The sequence below is a fragment of the Sipha flava genome, unplaced genomic scaffold (assembly GCF_003268045.1).
Source record: "Sipha flava isolate LNK unplaced genomic scaffold, YSA_version1 174_pilon_pilon, whole genome shotgun sequence".
Classification (NCBI taxonomy): domain Eukaryota; kingdom Metazoa; phylum Arthropoda; class Insecta; order Hemiptera; family Aphididae; genus Sipha; species Sipha flava.
In genome coordinates this window covers 106445-127311 of record NW_020272000.1, presented here as the reverse complement: position 1 = coordinate 127311, position 20867 = coordinate 106445, and the positions used below count along the sequence as shown (strand labels likewise).

Sequence of the window (20867 nt, the reverse complement as noted above, 5' to 3'; positions counted from 1 at the left end):
GTATAATTTGCGCATTTTTTTTTAAAATTCTTATTTTTATTTTAATACATCCTTTTTTTTCTTATGATGCTCCTCGACCCACAACATGTACTGCAGATTTTTAAATTATTGATACTTTCTTTCTATTTGAAGTTCTTTATAAAATATTGAATAAATATTAAAATATATGGATGTTTGGATGAATTAAATGTAGAAAGAAACGTGTTCAATAACACTTTTACTCCCAAAATTAAATCATGTGTCTAATTCCATTTACGTAAAATATTATTTTATATCCAAAAATGCCAAAAATAATAAATATAAAAATTCCATGTATAAGCAACTCTAGCGGACTATTGTTTGCAAACAGTTGACGTATAACTACAATGACAATCGTTTGATGGTTGATTGTTTTATTTTTTAAAACCATGGGTGGAGCAATAAGAAATATATTGATTTCTGACAGTTACGTTTCTTTCGTTTGTAGCCCGTTTTTCGGGTTTTAAACCTGCGCTAGTTACAGTTCATCTTTACTATTACAATCATTACTCAACATTTTAAGTTCTTATAAAATCTTGTGAAAATAAAAAATAAGGAATCTTACCCTTTTACGTCCTCTATCATGAATAAACTTTTTTGTTTCTGCCAAACGATTGCGTGAGCAAATTTATAAATATCTCATCTTTATAAATATATATATAACATTTGAATACTGAATTACAGTTCCAATGTAATATCGTCTAGTTCAGTATTATGAAGAAAAAAATAAAATATAAGAATATATTGGTCTTACACTTTTTTTTTTTACAGTTATGCTTAAAGATAACCTTTTTCAGAGGATTTTCATAGTTTCTTGTTAGATTAAAAATTAATTTTCCGTATACTTATGAACATATAATTTTTCGATTTTTTCATTCAATTTTTAAGCAAAACTAAAACACTTTGTAGCCATCTTAAATTTCATCCAGTTTATAATTAATTTAAAATGAACTTCATTACGCTGTTTGTTTACGGCTTTAAAATTAAGTGTTATACCTTTAAACGAATGTAGAGTAATTTATTTATTTTATTTACTTATACATTTATACAAACAATATCCAATTTACAATATAATATTGTATATGTATATATAAATATACTAAATAACATACACTAAATTCTTCAAATTTGTTTAACAATCAATGAAACCTATAAATACTGTAAACAGAACTTTAGAATATATTAGGATATATTAGGATAGGATTGAAAATTATTTAAAATTTATCATAGCACTTAGCATAACTCAACATTTTTTTTCGATTGATTATAGACCCTAAATTAATATTAATATGTTGCTATGTAACGTTTGCCAAGGGACACAATCTGCTACGCGTTTATATCAATTATATCACATATCTTTATAACCTCAATTGTGTACCTTACATATATCTTTATCGCAGGGTATATCATATCCAACCAAACGTGTTGATCTTTCAACAAAACATTACTAAAGTTTTTTATTTCCAATAGGGTGCTCAAGTTTTTGCAGACACTCCGCGTAGTCCAGAACAATGAACCAATCAGAGACAAGCTGAAGCTATATCGCGAGGCGTACAATTACGGCACCGAGATGGGAATGGGCATGGGCGACGATGAAAATCTTGTGAATTCCGTTTGTTCGGAGATCCGATACCCTTGTCGAAACACGCAAAAGTCGCTGCAGAGGAGCACGAGAATGCTGGTGGACTTGGCACCGTTCTGATATCCGTCACCGTCCGTTGCATACCGATCCCAACGTCTACATTTTGTACATACTTTAATAACAGATGAAAATTCATCGAATCGATATTACAGTTTATCCGCATGAAATCGAAAATCTTACACGGATGAAACGTGTGGTCCTAGCGAGACGACCGATACACCGTTCGAAAAATCATCGAACATCTATGTTTTTTTTTTTTAATTTATTATAATAATAAGTATATTTATTCAAAACCCAGTAGTGTTTACCCTGTAGTGTATTATTAGCGTTTTAATATTATAACCGTTTGCTTAAGAATACGACCTAAATTAATTATTATGTTATAGTTAGCGAATACCTCTATGGTAAATTCGTTCACGTTATACATATAGAATAATATTAAAATAAATACGTATTTTTTTTTTATAGATTTTTTTTTTTTGCTTTTAATAGTTTTTACCCCATTTTGTTATTTCGTTTGTCCTCGATTCGATGAGATGAAAGATAATCATGTCGCCAAGGAACATATGCGGTTTACGGGGTTTTTTTCATTAAAAAATGTACTACGCAGAGGAAAGTCGGACGTGATCAAAAGTAGACTTTCTGTTCGTCCATAAAGTAATGGCACACGGCTGATTGGGTCGATGTGACAAATGGTAGAAAACCCCCTAAGATGACGCTTCTTCGCCCGCAATTTCCGATGAAAATTTATCTTTCAGAACGCATTTCCTGTGCCATAAACTGTTGGTAGTGTGCACCAAGGGCTACTGTTACTTTCGCGTCGATAATTATCGGGATAAATCGTCGCGGTTTTTCTGTCCGACGCTATGACCGGTAATTCCTGCGGTACATACAGACATCGACGACAAACACACAACTTTTTGCGACCGCGGAGCAATCATGTCAAGAGTCTAGGCGATAGGCGAATACACACAGTGGCGGTTCATTGAGTTACACTAAATATAAATTGAAAATTTTCCATATCGAAAAATTTGCTTAAAATGTTTCATCTTTATTTTTGCTTCTAAGAATTATCTGCGATAAAAATTTTAAAATATCAACATAACGTTGTTGAACAGCTAATAAAGAATCGAAACTTGACGATCAACGAGTTGTACATAATATTTATAATTCGTAATATCTGATGATTTTGAAGATAAAAGTATCTAATTATCAACGTTTAATACTATCCGAAAAAAATGTATAAATATTTTCACACGTGCAAAGAAAATGCCTACTTCCGTTGATCAATTCATTGTATAATTTAGAACCAGGTTCAAGTTATGTGAAGCACAATGAATAGATGCATTACGATTGTGTATGGATCTCTTTGACCATTACGATTGCGTACGTTTTGTCATATTCAAAGTTAATGCAACTTTTCCGCTGCTCTCAATCATGAACATTTATAATATAACTTATTTTAGGAAATTATTGCTTGTATTTGATAGTTTCATAAACTTCACTGTGACTATTATTCGCAGGTTTTTTGATAATACATTTTAAACTTTAAAGTTAATGTTTTGTCTCATAAAATAAAAAGTATATAAAATTATATAAACATTTTTAAAACATTCATAGATTATAATTGATTACGTAAGTTTTATTCATTCTAATTTTAGAATGACATATTAACCTGAGAGTTTCCAAAGACCTTTTAATGTTTAATCCCATAATGCACATCCACCAATATACTTTATCATTGAGTCGTTGAAAAAAATTTAGACTTAATTCAAGATAAAAATATCTGATGTACAAAAAAATTATATTCAAAGCTATTCCAACTAAGGATGTCTATATATAAGGGTACAACAAGAAACAATCATTTTGTTTACAAATTAATATTGATAAAATATACGCGTCAACAAACATAGAGTAATAATATTTTTATTGCAGTACATGATGACAACTTTGCACTCATTTTCATACGCAGTCGTAATGTTTTTAAGAGTCAGGTAGAGAAATCATATGCAATTGTAAATAACCGCAATGGATATATGTTGGTGATTATTGTTTCAATTTTAACTTAGCCTGGACGCCTGATATAAACTACTCATGTTGACAGCTCCATCATACCCTTGACCACGAAGTCTTAACAAGTTTAAATAATTTTTTGCTATAAAAAATCGACTTTACTAAACCAACACCTGATTTATTCTAAAATGTCTGAAAATACAATTTGTTAATTTAGTTTCCTTTTTTATGATTACCATTGGAGTCTAAAATAATTGAGAAGCATCAAATAACTTTACTTAGTTGATCAATTTTACTAATATCATGAGTAGTATTCATTATTATCTTTTTAATTTTTCATACATTATTGTATTTTGTTTTCCCGGCATGTTGAGTTGTACTCGTAATGGGCTCCTTCTAGCCAAGAGCCTGTGGCATTTATACACATCGCATACATGTATGACACGTCATTGCATACACACATGCATAACATAAACATTAAAACAATTGTATCTAGTTGCCATCACAGTGTAATTATTTCATTTGAAATTTCAAAACGTTTGTCGAACGAATGTAGAGCAAACAATGAAATCATAATCCGTTACGAAATTATACATTGACGTTCCATTATGTTATGAATTTTAATTTCACTGTCGAGAAGATGCGCTATGTATTTGTCCGTCTTCCATGAGCGTGTAACGTAAGAAACACAAGTGTTTACAACTGAAAAAATTTCAATTTCATATATGTTGTGAAAAACACATTTACTGTGATCAATCATGTTAGATTTTGATAAGTTACCAAGTTGATACTTTCTACGTGGATTTAAATATATTGTAATATAAAAACGGATATTTTAAGTATTATTTTCTAATTTAGACGTTTTCTACTCATTTTCCAACGCATTGATCGATAAGTAGGTGCGATTACTATTATTAAAACTGATTTGAATTCACCTTTATGTTTACTTAAGATCACCATTTTTTTAAAAAAAAATTGTACTTAAGATAATAAAACATTAACTCTTGTTAAATGTTATCTTTACAATTTGTTCCGTTATATTTCTTAAAATTCTGGAAGGAAAAATAAAAAAGTAGGAAATTCAATCTAAAGTAGATTTTACAACAAATTAAAATCAATTTTCAAAATCCATATCGCATTTGATCGCTTTTCGGTGTGTTGGAAATAGAAAACGTTTTAATGCCTGGATTACACTCGTGGTAAACAGAAACAAAAAAAACATACCTAGCAATCATTTAAAACATAGTAAAATACCTATGCTTACTTGTTGATCGAACTATCAAATATATAACGCTAAAAAACAATAAGATTGACTGATACATTTTATTTCTATAACATTTTAAATAATAAGTTTTTTGTTGTTAAATTCTCGATGGTTTCTAACGCATGAAGAAAAAAAATAGATATACGGGGTTCTGTACGTATGAAAAATAATTAGTATCGAGTACAATCATAAATATTCGATGAGGATAGAATAAAACTGTACAGAAATAAACTGTCTGTGCATATGCCGTGCGAGTATACAGCAAAACAGCAATGGTAGGAAGATAAATAAAAATTATTGCCATCAGAAGCTGCAGTAAAACGTGTTTGTTTTTATTACCTCGTAAACCAGCAACACAAATATTATTGTAAGAGCTAGACGATACGCAAGATAAGAACGAATCGCGTACATTTGAGTTTAACGGAATAAGAATAAGCTTATAACACATCATTAATAATATAAACGTTTGAGTATCAAAATAAATGCATTGACTAATAAATAAAATATTAATTAAATTATTGTTCTTCATTTGAATTGTAATGTAGAATTATTGTAAACCAATAATCAATTAATTGCTAGTGGGCACGTAAATATAAAATATAGTAAAATATACAAGTACCCAAACTCTTATTTTATATGAAATTGATAGCAAAAAATGCGCATGTTAAAATTTTACCCGTTGGAAAATGTGTAAATTATCAAATCGAAAAAATCATATCGATATAATTTATTCCCGTTATGAAATAACATAATAATTTATGGCTTGTATCAATATTAATCACTGTTATCTGTTTGTTAACACGGCGAAATTAGTAAAAATTTAATATTTGTAAAAAAAAAAAGTTCAAACACGTTTCATCCAGTGGCATTTGCCAACTGTCACGCAGCCGGTCCAATTTTGATGAAGGGATGCAACGTACAACTACTCTTGAGTCTTTCCCATCCCATTTGTCCGTGCATGTACTACCTGCACTTGCTAAAAACGTTTTAAAGTTATATAATATTTAATATAACATTTATTTTATGGGTACACGTACGGACTATTATACAATACTAATGCAAGCGTATACGCATATTTTGTGTACCACGACAGGTTAGGCAAAGCATTCCGGAATTAAATAATTTAAATATTGCCAACGCTAAAAGATAAAAGTTTACAATGATAATTTTCTGGTTTAAATAATTATTCAATGGGTGGGCAGATAAGAAATTACTTCACACCAAAATTAAAAACTGAATATGTTGGTCTTTTGAACTTTAAACCATTGCTCCCAAAGAAAATATACTGAATATCTGAATATTCAGAATCATTTAAACGTTTAGTGCCACCACTCATTTTAATCAAAACGTTTAGTTTAATATAATATAGGAGTCATACACAAAAAAGATAAAAACATAAGTAAATTTTATTTTTACCATCAAATTTTTCACCATTTTTCACCCTTCAAAAGTTGACTTCTAGGGCTACGGCTCTGGTTAGTCTAAGGATAAATACGTCTCTGACTACATCCCATAATTTTTCTGAATTTAAAATTAATTTTTAAAAAATTCTCATTGTAAGTACATCGTACAATTTTACTCTAAACTATTGGTAACTTTTGTTTAGATATAATTTATTGAGACCAAATGCCTACAAAGATAATTGCGAACGTCATACAATTATTGTTCAGTGATAATGTTATGATAATTATTAACACAGACTCCATTGCGTTCTAGAAATATGTATTATACATAATTATTTTAAAACTACTCGTATTTCATAATTTACTTTTTAATTTAATCTAACGGGTTTCACGATGTTTACATATCGTAATTGCTGAAGTGTTATGTTTATATTAATTTTCCCTCGATATTATATGCTGCAGTTAACGAGCATTGGTCCGGTTCAATTGCTTCGACTTCACTCTCGTTTACGACGACGAAGAACTGTTTACAGAACAATCTTCCTTTTACTTGTGGCTAACCAATTTAATTCAGTCACAATGAAAGAAAAATCGACGATAATATTTTGTATTGTTCTAGATTCCGACCAATTAAACTGTCGCTCCTCCTCCGGGGACACCATTGTCTTTGATTTTCGATATCGGAGGAAATCGACATCGCACCGTCAATGCCACTGGGCTTGATCATTCGCAGTTCATAGTCAACGAGCGGAGTTCATAGAGCTATCAGCACATCTCCAGGCGGTATCAGAAACGTTTGGCGTATTCCTCGGTTTTCGTTTACCGATACTTAGCTCGTCCGGTCATCCTCCGTTAGAGCTGTCATTTGAATTCGTATAAATTATTATCTTCTATGGGTAACGATGTGCGGTTGAACATATATTAATGTAAGTTTGTATATACTTTGATCATTCAATATTATCATTTTGATTATGATATTTTTATAATTTTACGTTAGGTACTATTTATTATTATTATTATTATTTTTTGTTGAAACTAATCGATTTAAATGCGTCCTGAAACCGTTTTAAACTTTAAGCTGCTAACCAGTAAGAAGACCCAATAATGATTTATATATTTACAGGCAGAAAGTTGTAAACATCTGACGTCATACCGTTTGGTATACTATATCAAAACTAAACACATAAAAAAAAAAAAATATAATAATAGAAAAAGGGCGTTACAATGATAACTGCAATCATGACGCTGATGCTGGCTGGCAACTCTTTATCAATCGTAGCCGTTCAGTTGAACGACGGGCCGATTGACGCCCATCAAACGAACCGGAGCTCAAAAGAATTACAAGAGGAATCTAGATCGATCGATGATCCGGCAGTGTCACTTAAAACCATTGGTCGGAAGTTGAGCCCTGATGATTACAACACGTACTCGTCGTTGACGTCCGACGTCATCGTCGAGACCCCGTCATCATCCGGCATCAATCCCAAGGTGTACCCTTCGCTGACAACCAACGTGCCGACATTCGTTACGCGCGGCAGATACATCAGGAACCCGTTCTACTTCGCCAAAGATGACCAAGAAGTAGAGTTTGACGAGGACCAGCACACCGACTTGCTGCTAAACGGCGGAGTGCCGAAATGGAACAGGTTCGAAATTATGTGTTTTGTCATATGCCTCTTAATAGAATTGTACGGTATAATGTGTGCCATGTATTCAGAACGACCTGGCTTACAATAATACACCAGTATCCATCTGATAATGCAATTTCAAAAAATGATTCCCAGTAATACGAAAATGGTGTTAGTATCTCGATGAACGAAACAACGAAGTTTGAACAAACATCATAACTTATTAAGGGTATCGAGTTTTCTCTAAGTGACCAAGAACGGAGTAAAACGGTTGCTCTTTTTCTTTTCTGTACATAAAAAGTAAAATAACATTAAAAGAAAAATTACATAAAATTACATTAAAAATTATGACTTATCGAGTATTCCCACTGTAATGAACCAAATTATTAATTTAAAGCATATGAACTTTCTTCATCGTGATTTTGAGATTTTTTTTTTTTTAAGACAAAATAGAAGTGTTTTATTAATTTATAATTATATAATTCATCGAAAGTTATTCCTTAGGATAATGAACAAAAAATATTAATTGTACTTAATTAATAATTTATACATTTTTTTAAAATCTCTTAAAAACTAGGTATATCTTACTATAGAATATAAAAACGTAATTGATTTTTATATAGTTTATAACTCAATAATATTGTGAATGTTTGGTACATTAAAAAAAAACCCCATAACAGTTATTAGTGCTGTAGATAATAAAAGTGTTTTATTATTTTTTTATTTATTTTTTTTTAGTGTTCAGTCTAAACATTTGAAATAATTAACTAAAATTACTTTTAATCCACCATTAAAAAACTGTTTTATACTTTTGTATGATTTCATTAACCATTTTTTTAAATATTTAAATCATATATATTTTTTATTCATTTATAAAACATAAAATTAAGATAGATTAAAAATTAACAAAATCAATATAAACTAACTTTTTTTGTATCAAACGAAATAACCGTAAAATTAATGGAACAAATACTAAATACTTACTGATAAAAACATACCTAAATGTGAAATTTTGCATGATTAGCAGAAGGATATATTAGTTATCTGCCATCGAGATTTAAATTTAATTTAATCGTAATGTCCGTTTATACAACATAAATTAAACAAAAACAATTGTGTATATATACTCCAACATACAATGTAACAATCTTATTGTATATTTAAGTTCTTTTTAGTTATTAATTATTAAATTTAATTAAAATAAAATAACTTAAAACTATTTAAAAATAAAAACAAAGAAGAAACTCATAAGAATATAAAATAATATTAAATAAAAACTTTTTATGTACAAAAATGATAAAAATGAAAAAAATCTTATTCTTTTGGCTGACTTCTTTAAATCCCACTTTAAGATAGAGCATTTTCGTTTTCTCGAAGTAATGTACATATCCATCTTATTTTATCAACGAATATCATTATTATTTGAACAATTAACTATATTATATTATATTTACTAAATGCATCATTTTTCCGTCTATAATCATACTCAAATAATGAAAGGTAATAAAGTAAACTCAAAATATTCAGGTTTAATTAGATTTGAAAAAAAATCGTCAATGTTTCAGTGTTGCATGGCCATTTTAATAGAATACAATACATAGAATATAACAAAATCCTTTACCGCTTGTGTACATGATTTTCCAAGTGTGAAGTTAAAGAAAACCATTGTAGCTAACCGACACATGTATCACCGTGAAGTATAATTATTTGTAAGGAGTGTTTTACTTTCGTTGAGATTAAAACGTACGTGAATTTGACCCCCTCCTCACACACACACTTTATCCTATTGGTTTCAAACAAAAAATAAATGATTGTAAATCAATTGTAAATAATTGTAAATGCAATTTAGGAATTTGTAAACTGATGTGAGACATTACATTGTTATATCTGCCACATCGCCTTTGAATCCATAACCAGCTATTATTATACAGAAAAAGGATCGATTAGCCGAAAATCAATTGGCAATATAACAATATGATTTCATCACGAACTGAAACCGTGTCGAAGTAATAATTTTTGTCATTCAACCACAATGTATTACAATAAGTCTAGATAAAATTTCCAAGTATAAACAATATACAAAAATGTCCATATAAAAAAATGCCCAAGTACCAGGAGTGTTCGCATGTATAAAAATCAATGTTGTTAAAGTTATAGTAAAAAAGCAATACGGATTAGAGGTTGTGTAATTGTATTATTAATATAGCACGAACAAAGGTATAAAATATAACGAATAAAAATAAATAAAAATTAAATTAATATTAAAGTATCTTAAAATTCAAAAACGTTCACTTATGATTGTACAGTTGGTAGGTAGTAAAAATAATTATAAATGATCATGAAAATGTCTATAAAATATAAGTTACAACTGATCCTCGGATATTTTTTCCGTGGATATTTTTTTACCGATACCCATCGCACTAGTGCGTTCAGTACTTTGAGTTCCGTCTTCTTAAAGTTAAATTCGTACATGTTCTTTACAAACATCACTGGGTCATAATAGTGGTGGTGATGGACGGCAAATAAATTATAAACGGATATGTGACGCGTTAACGAATGAAATCGGAAAAAATCGTTTTTATCGGGAAAGCGAAAAGTGGTGTATGGGCAATGTCACGCGTAGTCTGTGTGATCCGATACAGATTGTACTAGTATATCCAGTATATTTATACAGTCCCTACCCATCAATATCCCTCGCGCGGTAAACAAACCTCGCAAAAACTTGAAATCACGTGGTGGTGCGCAGGTACAACACTAATCACAGGCAGTTGAACAAATACGGTGCGACGCCCATCGATGCGACGGACATCACGGTCGACGAGGACGGATCGGCCGGCTACGGGAGCGCGTTCGAATACGGCGGCGGCGGTGGCGGCGGCGGCTTCGACTCGGGCGGCTTCAAGAACACAATCGGTGGTGGTGGCGGGGACGGCATGATGGGCTGGTTCAGCGAGCCGATAGCGCAGTCGTCGCGGCCCGTGCCGATCATCGCGGAGATCCGGCACCCGAGCAGTCAGTACAAGATGTCCGTGGACCTGTCCAAGATCGGGATGCTGGCGCTCTTCAAGATCGCGGTGGCCAAGCTCAAGGCGCTGGGATTCATCAAGGCTATGCTGCTGGTGCTGTTCAAGATCAAGCTTCTGCTACTCGTACTGGCCGCCAAGTCACTGATGCTGGCCAAGCTCATCAAGCTGGCCATGGCGCTGCCCGCGCTCCTCTCGCTGCTCATGTTCCCAATGATGTTCTCGCGGCTGTGGCGGCTCAACTCGCTACTCAACTCGCCCGTGCTGGTGCCCACCGGGTTCCCGGATAACGCGGGTGGCAACCGGCCGGGCGGCGGTAACCAGCCGGGCGGCGGCAGCGGCGGCGACAATGGCGGTGGTGACGAAGACGGCAAACGGCGCAGCAACCTAGACCCGTTAGATGCGCTCGACCCCGGTGTCACGTACTTAAGGCGGCTGGCGCGCACCGAGAAGTGCGTGGAGAGGGTCTCGTGCCGCATGGCTGGCGCCCCGCGGCCCAGTCTCCCGCTCATCTGGTTGAACTGGTAAGCTCTATCAAGTGGTAAAGGCTTCAGTCATATAGATTTTTAGCCTAGGGTTGATATAAATTGTATCTTAAAATTAGATTAACACGCTATGAAACAGGAATACCTTATGGTCTATGACTTAGGTATACAATGTGGAAAAATTGGATGATTTTGATGGTGTGTTTTGTTCGTTGAACACTTGGTGTGAGGGTTGTTAAGATTCTTACGGGCTTCTGTATATTTGTGGCAGCTGATGGCTACAAACTCTATTGATTACGTATTATATTTCATTAAAAATATCGCATAGCGCTGGTTCCTCATTACTGATCGTTGTTGATTAATTTTGAGATATAAATGTGTCAGATGAGAGTGGCCAATTTTGACTCGAGTGATGATAACTCTCTTGTCTTCTTTCGATACAAAGGGGGATAATAAATAGATTTGAGAACGCTCGAGGAGTCGCTGATTATGGTGTTGCTGTTTCAAAAGTTTGAATATGAAATTATTTTGATTGCGGAGTAGCACTGAGTAGCTAAATTTCAGTTTTGTGACGCATGTGAAAATCTATATTATATTTTTTTTTTTATTATAACTATATCTATCGCTCAATTAACATTTCTGATTATAATAAATGATAGGTGTGAAAAACACAATACATATATTTATTATGGTCGGCACTTTTGCGGTTACGTTTTTACTCGCGGTCATTAATTTTCATGTAATTACCGTATTAATCAATTCTTCCGATACTTCCGGTTTCGAAAAATGCTGTCTATTGTTGATAAAATAGTTTTATAGAACTAGTGATCGTCTCACGGATCGAGGTTCAACGGTATTCAATCACTGTTCCTTCCGCAACGATATCAAGATTTTTATATTAGGTGTATGGCTAGTTTTTTGATCTCACCTTCTTGGGCCGTTTATCCATTATCAAAAATCATATATTCTATATTCCATATTCTAGAAAAATTTCATACAGTCATCAATCATGAAAATTGAATAACCGCAACAAATGGTGCTAAAAATATAGTGACCGCAAATAAATCAATCGCATCGGGATGCCAAAATCACACGTATAGGCAGTCAGGCTTGCCCGATAAAAACGTTGGACCGACAGATGTTTTCCTCGAATTTACCACGATTCAGTGGCGTACGTATCAACAGGAAGAAAATGACTCAAAATAGAGCTCTTCGAAATCTTGCGCAAAGATAAAGCGAACACAATATGAAATGGATATTTTATTTTTGTGTACTATGTGGTTAGGTTAAAGATAAAGATAAAAATAAATTCAAGTTTTAATGTCTGAAGTATTATCAACAAAAAGTATTTGTCACTAAAAATAAAACAATTTTCGTGAACACAGTGGAGTTTAGAGTGTTTCATTTTTTTTTTTTTTTTTACAACGACAGCGGGTGGGTATTATTATTTGTTATACAATGTACTTTGGAAAATATTTTTAACGATAATCATACAATACTGGTCACATTTAGTATTTACTACATGAACTCGTATGAGAATACCATGGACCCGATGACAGCGGATTCCTTAAACTACTAACAAATCCGTAATTATGTATATAATATGCATAAATGTGAGGATATAGTGAGCTCATTTGAAATGCCAATGCATGGCGTTAATATGCACAATGGATTATACTATATTCAAAGTAGGCGATAAAATTATCATAATCAAACGTGACATTAACTTCGAGGGAGGGGATTAGAGAATTCGGAGAAGCTCACCCATCAATTCAACCTATGGTACCGTCGAGTGATAGGGGAGTGCTACGAAATTATGATTAGGCATACCGGTTCAAAATATGTTATTTTAAAATTATGTTGATTAATTATTTTTTTCATTTCGAGTGTAGGAGAAACCATCATAAAATAAGTGAACTAATCAGCATCCATACGTTTTTAGCTTATATATTTACTTCTTATTAAAACAAAACGTAAACTAAATAGCGGTAATGTTTTATTTTAACATTACAGGGCAGTTTCACCTGTATCAAAGTACATTCCAAGCAAGAAAATAAAGTCTTTCGTTTCGACATTTACAGAAGTAACCAATTATCGTTTGGATAATTTGTACAGTAGTTTATTACCGAGTGATTGGACTCAATGGTGCAATGATCATTATTCGTGCGATCAAGATAAGAACAAAACATAAGATGCATGGCAAATACACATATTGTTTTATTTATTATTTAATATACCTATTATTTTTAATCATATTTTATATTAATTTATTTCATGATAAGTATCAAATTCACATGGCGTTAGATAATCCCAATTATTGTTTTTTTAATTTATTATGTTAAAAATCGTTAGGTTGCCGGAAGAAGTTCTGCGGTTGGAGCAAATATAACTATTATTTAATTTGTTGTTTAGAATTTTTAATATATATTTCCTTATACTAAAATTAAACCGACGTTATGTGAAATGATTCTTAAGTCTTGAATATTTATACAGGTTTTGCGTATAGAATTAAAGTTTAATATAAAATATTTTTAAATTATGTTTGTGAACATAAAAGAAGTTTATATAACAGTTTGTACACGATCGAAGTACATTTCAATTTTATATTATATTTTCGTTTTAATATTGTTCATATTTTTCGAATAATTTATTAAATATTATTTTACGAATACAATTGTTATTGTTTGTACATTGTCTATATATATATATATTTATTTTTATTATTTGACTTTCAAGAAAAATTAATAATTTAAATAGTACATAATATTATATGATTAGTAATAAAAATATAGAACATAAATATACAAAGTAATAAATTATAATTCTTTTACGGATATTAGATATCAGATATAAATACTGCATGACAGCAGGTAAGTCGTGTGATAATACATCAAGTATAAGGTGGAATAATGAATAAATTATAACTTTATACCGCACGCTGCAACTCGTTTGCGCACATTCAAAATTTTTTACCTGAAAATCGACGACTTGTTTGCATACGACGACACATTCACACACATGACAGGTAAAGTTTCAGTAAGTATGGACTATGAATATGGACGGTACAGTGGTGACTATTGTGTTGACGACGTAAACTTTAATATGACGTAGAGATTTCTAATATTTTCGAATCTCGGTGTGGAAAACAATTTTTTAATATTGATAGTTAAAAATTTAGTGAATACCCTGTTTTAATGAGTGGATATTCAAATTTTAGATGCACAAGAAAAAATGTCCTGCGAGTGTTATTGTTAATAACTCAAACAAAATAATAAAAATAACCAACTCTCATAATCATGAGGAGTATAATAATCAACGATAATAACCAAACGAGTTCTGACACTAGGGATTTTCGTCATAGGTAGCCAAAATATATGTGTACAATCGAGTTGTGCATTTTTGCGCAAACGAGTTGTAAAAAAGGTAAATGTGCGCAAGCGAGTTGTAGCCATACCGCATCAATCTGGTTTTTTCAAAAACTGCAACTGTTTTAAATAAAATATTTCTTATGACTAATGTATGTACTGGGTTGCAGCTGAAAACTGTTAACTAATAAATAATATCTGATGTGTCATAATATATCATCGATTGAAATAAATAATAGAAAACAGTAACATTATCAATAATTTTTTCGTACTCGTATTTTGTACGTAATTTTACTGATATAGTATTAATATGTTTTGCATAAACTAGAAAATATAAGTGAATAAATAATACATTTTGAAAACTTACGGGATATGATATAAATTAAGTGTTTCTCAATCTTTACAATCCATAAATGTCTTATATGTAAAACAGACGACCCTCCGAAAAAAAACCTAGTATGCAATAATATAATAATATTACTATTTTATTATTAATGGTTGCAACCTGTAAGTTGGGAAACGCTGATATAAATCATACAGTACCCTGTAGTACATACAGAAGATACTAAATTAAATGATCACTCTAATTATATTAACGTAATTCTCGTTTCTACAACTGTGCTCTGTGATAATATAATTTCAATAAAAAAAAAAAATATTACTGTTTTCGATTTCTGCAATTTGATTTCAATTGCACAAGTTGGGTCTTCGCTTAAGAAATCCAAAACGATGAATAGTAAAATATTCCTCATTGTAGCTCGATAAAGTAGGTGCCGACAATTGTGAATAGTAATTATTATAATGCTAAAAATAATATTATTTCGATTTCAAATATCATTATACTTCATCACAACAGTAAATATTCTATTAACTTGTGTTGTTTGGGTATTCTTCAACAAGTTTAGTTACAATTGAGATAAACAGTGTACAGTATACACTTTAATAAGTTGTATAAATTCAAATGCAACGGTATAAAATTAAATTGCAACGTGGAAAGAAAATTGTTTCTTGCATAGAAAATTATTCCACAGTGTTATATTATTTGGCAACTACTTTAATCTCGAACTTAGTTTCATAAATAATTCGTAGTTTGGTTGGTTGTTTCTACAAACTACACAAATGTTATATGGCGCATGTACCTATATTTATTGTGTTTTTATTATTTAAATTAAAACGCTAAGAAATTCAATACTATTTAATAATAACACTTAAATTAATTTAAACGTCCATTAGTAACGTGAAGTAATAATACATTTAGCAGAAAAAAAATCTTAACCAAGCGATGATTTGATAATAGATTGAAAAATTGCTATATATTTAAAACTATTTCAGTATTAACAATAAAATTAAAAATTTACAATTCAAGTATTTTTGAATAAGTGATTTTCAAAATAAACTATACCAAAACTGCATTATTTATAATATAAATTTTAAAACTAATAAAACGAGTTTTAAATATTACAACTTAGTACATACGAATTATTATATCTATAAATATCATTATGTCTATTGAATTAAAAACAACATAAAATGTTGTTATTTATTTTTCTATTTTAATTTTGATACTCAAAATATCAATATTTTAAACATAATTTATATTTTCAATTTATAAAATGTAAACTTTTATGTTTCATCATTTTCAAAATAATGACTAGTTTTTTATTATTTTCTTTAATAATAAAACCATTTTGATGAATATTTTATGTATAATACAATATATCACAATAAACACTTAAAAATAGTATCATAAAATACTGCTAACGGATTATTTAACTCACAACTCACAAGATTCACGTTGAACTTAACTAACAGTTTATTTTAAGTATTTGTACTTAATCATTTTCTATCGTTCTTTTTCACTTAAGTGCAACTTAGTTTTGTTAAATTTGATACATTTAAACTATTATAAATCTGTCTTCAATATATTTTTTAAATACGTGTATATCTAAGGTTCTGTTAATGAATAGTCTCCTCTACACGCGACTTATTTTTGTATACAGTTCTATGTCATCCTTATTACTTATTGTTTTTATTTTGTAAACAAATATTTATAAATTCAATCGAGTATATTTTAAAAAAATAAATAAAAAAATAAGTGTATATTAAACAAAAGTATTTTCTAAACGCTTTGAAATTATTTGTTCTAGCTATAGTTGCTTTTTGTCGAATTTGGAAATGAGAAGACAGTTTAAGTTTGAATCAATAAAACTAAGAACATATATTCATATAACATATTAGATAGGTTTATAAACATATTTTCATCACCGTTGAATTATAATTCTATTAATTTTAAAATACTTTGAAAATGTCTCCGTTTATAAATCTTAACTTTAAAGTATAAGATCCTTAGGACTCATAAAACGAATAAATAGCTTAAATTTCATCAATCTTCTATTTTCAATGTTTGAGTCATTTATTATGGTGGGTTTTATGGACGTTTTTGCGATCATAATAAAACATTATGGATTATAAACTTAAACAGATATTTCATATTATGTTATTATATCACGTTTCAAGATAGTTATAATTTTAACACTTATAAGCTATAAATATTATATTTATTAAATAAAAAATTAAATTTAAATTTTAAGTACGAATAAAAATGTTCACTTTTGCAGATCACTTAACTTTAGACAACTAAATATTATTAAAACTCATAAGTACTCATAAGATCGGATATAATATTAAATCATCTTGATGTTGATAATCAGTATTCACGATAGTAAAGTGACAAAAATCGGAACGAATAACTATCAAAAAATGTATAATTTTTATTAAAATATCAATCCCGGAAACTTGAATAATAAATTATAACACATAACGATTACATCTTCTATTAAAATTACAATGAATTATTAAAAATTATACAAACAATAATATGGTGCACACGAGTTGATTGGAAAACTTTAACTAATAAAAGAAACCCATTATACAGTTTTTCTATAATATTTAATGTTGCAGTTTTAAAATGGTTATAATCTATTATCACCAAATAAAATTATGAGTTGTTTTTAACGATATTTTTGTGTAAGAAAAAAATTATATAACTTATACAATCAAAACCAAATTTGAAATATTAAAATGATATTTTTTCTATAAAATAATATGGTCTTCATTCCTAAATAACCCATAAAAATAAGATTGAATAAATGATTATTTCAGTGAAATAACTAAATACCTCATCATCTTCATTTATGATACTAAATCATTAATTTTTCTATGTGTGCTCGAAGTTTTTACAAATATTTTACTGAATCATAGTGTCTAAAATATAATCAACTCTTATTCATATATTTAAAATAAATATATGATTAAATTATAATATTTAAATAAATAATAAATATTAAACACTCACTAAGATATGTTTGCGGGTTCTAAATAATAGTTATCTAATTTTTCATTATACTCATATTATGTTTACATCTCATTTATATGGTTTGTTTTTTTCCGTTTTAAATTTAAAACATTTATGAACCTTGAAAATGTATTATATTGATGTACTATTGCGTGAATACAAAAACAACGTATGCATTGTCAGAGTTTTAATATTTTCTTTTTTCTAAAGTTTCTTGCAAACAGTGTAGTGATTTAAAACATTATTAAACCAACTTAACTCGTGATTGATCGGTAAACCCTCGGGCACTGAGTGGATAATATTTAATAATATTTCTTAAAGATATACATTTTGTTTTATGGAGTTGTAGTATACCGATACAGAGTACTAAGAATAGGTATTCATTTAAGATGAAAACATTAAACTTATATAGTTTACCTCAAATACACTACAAAAAAATAATTAATAATATTATTTCATTTGCTCTAAGCTTTTTTAATTTAAATGAGTTATTAATTTATTATTGGTAACATAATTTAATCTTAACATGTAGTAACATAATATCTAACGCAGTTGTATACATAAATTTATGAATAAATATTTTGTAAACATCCGATGAAGTTTGTCAATTTTGAACAAAGTAATGTAATTGTGTTTGGTTCTTGCAAAACTTACTAAAACCTATTATATTTCACCAGTTTACCACGAATTTATATACAAAATTTATTTTAGTAATTTTGTCGTTAAATTATAGAAAATCGGAAATATTCACCAAAAATTGTTTCTTCGTCATAATATTATATTGTAACCGTTGCCTTTCGGTGTCATAATTATTATTTTTTATCGGATATTCAATCGATTATAATTTATCAGCACGAATCGCATGCCCTGTAATATTTGTATCATCTAATATTCATAGATACATCCGAACCTCCAGACTGGGTAATGAAAAATTACACCTCGTTAGATTTTCGGAAACCTCAATGTCATCCGGTAAATCGGCATTATCCGATTTCCGGTTCGTCCACAATGGCAGAGTTCCGTAACCTACAAATAGTTGTCCCGTCACGTCACATGTAATTTTTAATTTTTTTTTTTTTCATTAGTTAAATTAAGATTTTCCAAACCTGTTTAAATCTATAGATAAAATCATAGTATTATTAATTTTTTTATCTTATTTTATTATGTTATACGCATAAAAGTAATACCTACCTATAGTTGTATTATCATCAAAGTTCATGCGCAAACGCATGGAATAGGGGGATAAGAAGAGAATTAAGAGTTCAGCTCTCCCCCAATTTTGGAAAAAATGTTATAAAAAATTATCTGACCTACAGATTGAATAGTTATTTTAAAGTTTCCTATGAGATTTGGAAATTAAATATATAAATACATTATATAATGAGTAATAAAGCATACTATTTATCAAAATTTTAAATTTTACATAATTTCAAAATCACCCCTGAAATTTTTTCTTGCGTTTATCTCTGTCAAGGTTGGTAGCAGTTATATGTATTGATACAATTTTTATAATCTAATTTTATTAGTCATTGACTAATTTACTATAAAAGGTCATGAGGGTAGCTCCGTTTTAATCGACATTCTAGATGATGGAGGGCTATGGGTAGATAATTATATAATGATCCTTTTTGGGTTTAACAGATGAATTATGAAAATTTGCGTCTGAAATTTTTTCATGCAGTTTCTTTGGTTGTCGTACAAAACATCGCATAGAATAATATTATACTCGATGTAATGATTCACTCGCTGAACGATTGTTGTGCACGATCGGTCAGTATAATCGCAAACAGTATAATCACTGGTTTTCTTATGCCGAGTTCGTGACGTACCTTATATTCTCATTTATATAACATGCCGTTCCTTGTAATCAATTTCTGCGGTGATGATGCTCTAAATTTCAGCTTCATCAAGTCCCGCGTGGATGTGGTCAACCGTTTGACGAAATGCTAACTTACACTTAATTTCATCGTGAATTACCACTACGTATCATTATCATAACCACCCGACAATTGGCTGGAAACGTGATATTATTATCATAATATATCCTATTATTGCATTCGGGCAGTGGCACTATATAATACAGAGTGGCCTACTGTGATACCTCGATGGAAATATCTTCGTGGATGTTAATTTCTTTATTTCAGTGCAGTTTAATAGGAGGATGGCACATTATAAACACACATTTAAATTTTCATCCCTTAACCAACTGGGTGTAATAACTTTTGAATTTTTCATTACTATAAGATTATGCTTCTTGTAATTATTTAATAAAAATGTAAAATTTGAATTACTTTTTTCAGACAGTTAATGGATGCAAATACAAATTTGAATATAAGTGTTTAATATTCAATATTTTCCTTTTATTTAACAGTAGGCATTAAAAATAAAAAAATAAAAAATAATAATAATAATATAATAGAAACTAATAACCACGAAGATATTTTCATCAGCATATTTTAACGGGCCACTATGTTTACAACGTATTGAAACCAAATGACGCGATTGGTTTTACAATTATGAGTTTTTTTAAAAATTAACCTTAATAACGTTATGTTGTAAGCAACGTATATTTGCAAAATACATGCTTGAACTAAAACGTATCCTATTATGCCGTCGTCGGAGATAACCTAAACAATCTTCACTGAATGAACCTACACTCGAAAATATTCTG

At 30.0% G+C, this 20867-nt stretch overlaps 2 protein-coding genes across 2 annotated transcripts in view; both read left to right on the top strand.

The window, feature by feature from the left end:
* LOC112680184 overlaps positions 1 to 2127 on the top strand; it is a 45371-nt gene extending 43244 nt beyond the window's left edge. Inside the window, exon 5 of the mRNA XM_025550209.1 lies at positions 1489 to 2127. Coding sequence (XP_025405994.1) covers positions 1489 to 1720 — 232 coding nt within the window. The 3' untranslated portion in view covers positions 1721 to 2127. The remainder of the gene's footprint in view (positions 1 to 1488) is intronic.
* Positions 2128 to 6761: 4634 nt separating this feature from the next.
* Positions 6762 to 14048, top strand: LOC112680171. Its single transcript, XM_025550194.1, has 4 exons — positions 6762 to 7266; positions 7464 to 7986; positions 10715 to 11515; positions 13490 to 14048. The coding sequence occupies exons 2-4, from the start codon at positions 7565 to 7567 to the stop codon at positions 13665 to 13667; spliced, it is 1401 nt and encodes a 466-aa protein (XP_025405979.1). The 5' UTR covers positions 6762 to 7266; positions 7464 to 7564; the 3' UTR covers positions 13668 to 14048.
* The last annotated feature ends 6819 nt before the right edge of the window (positions 14049 to 20867 follow it).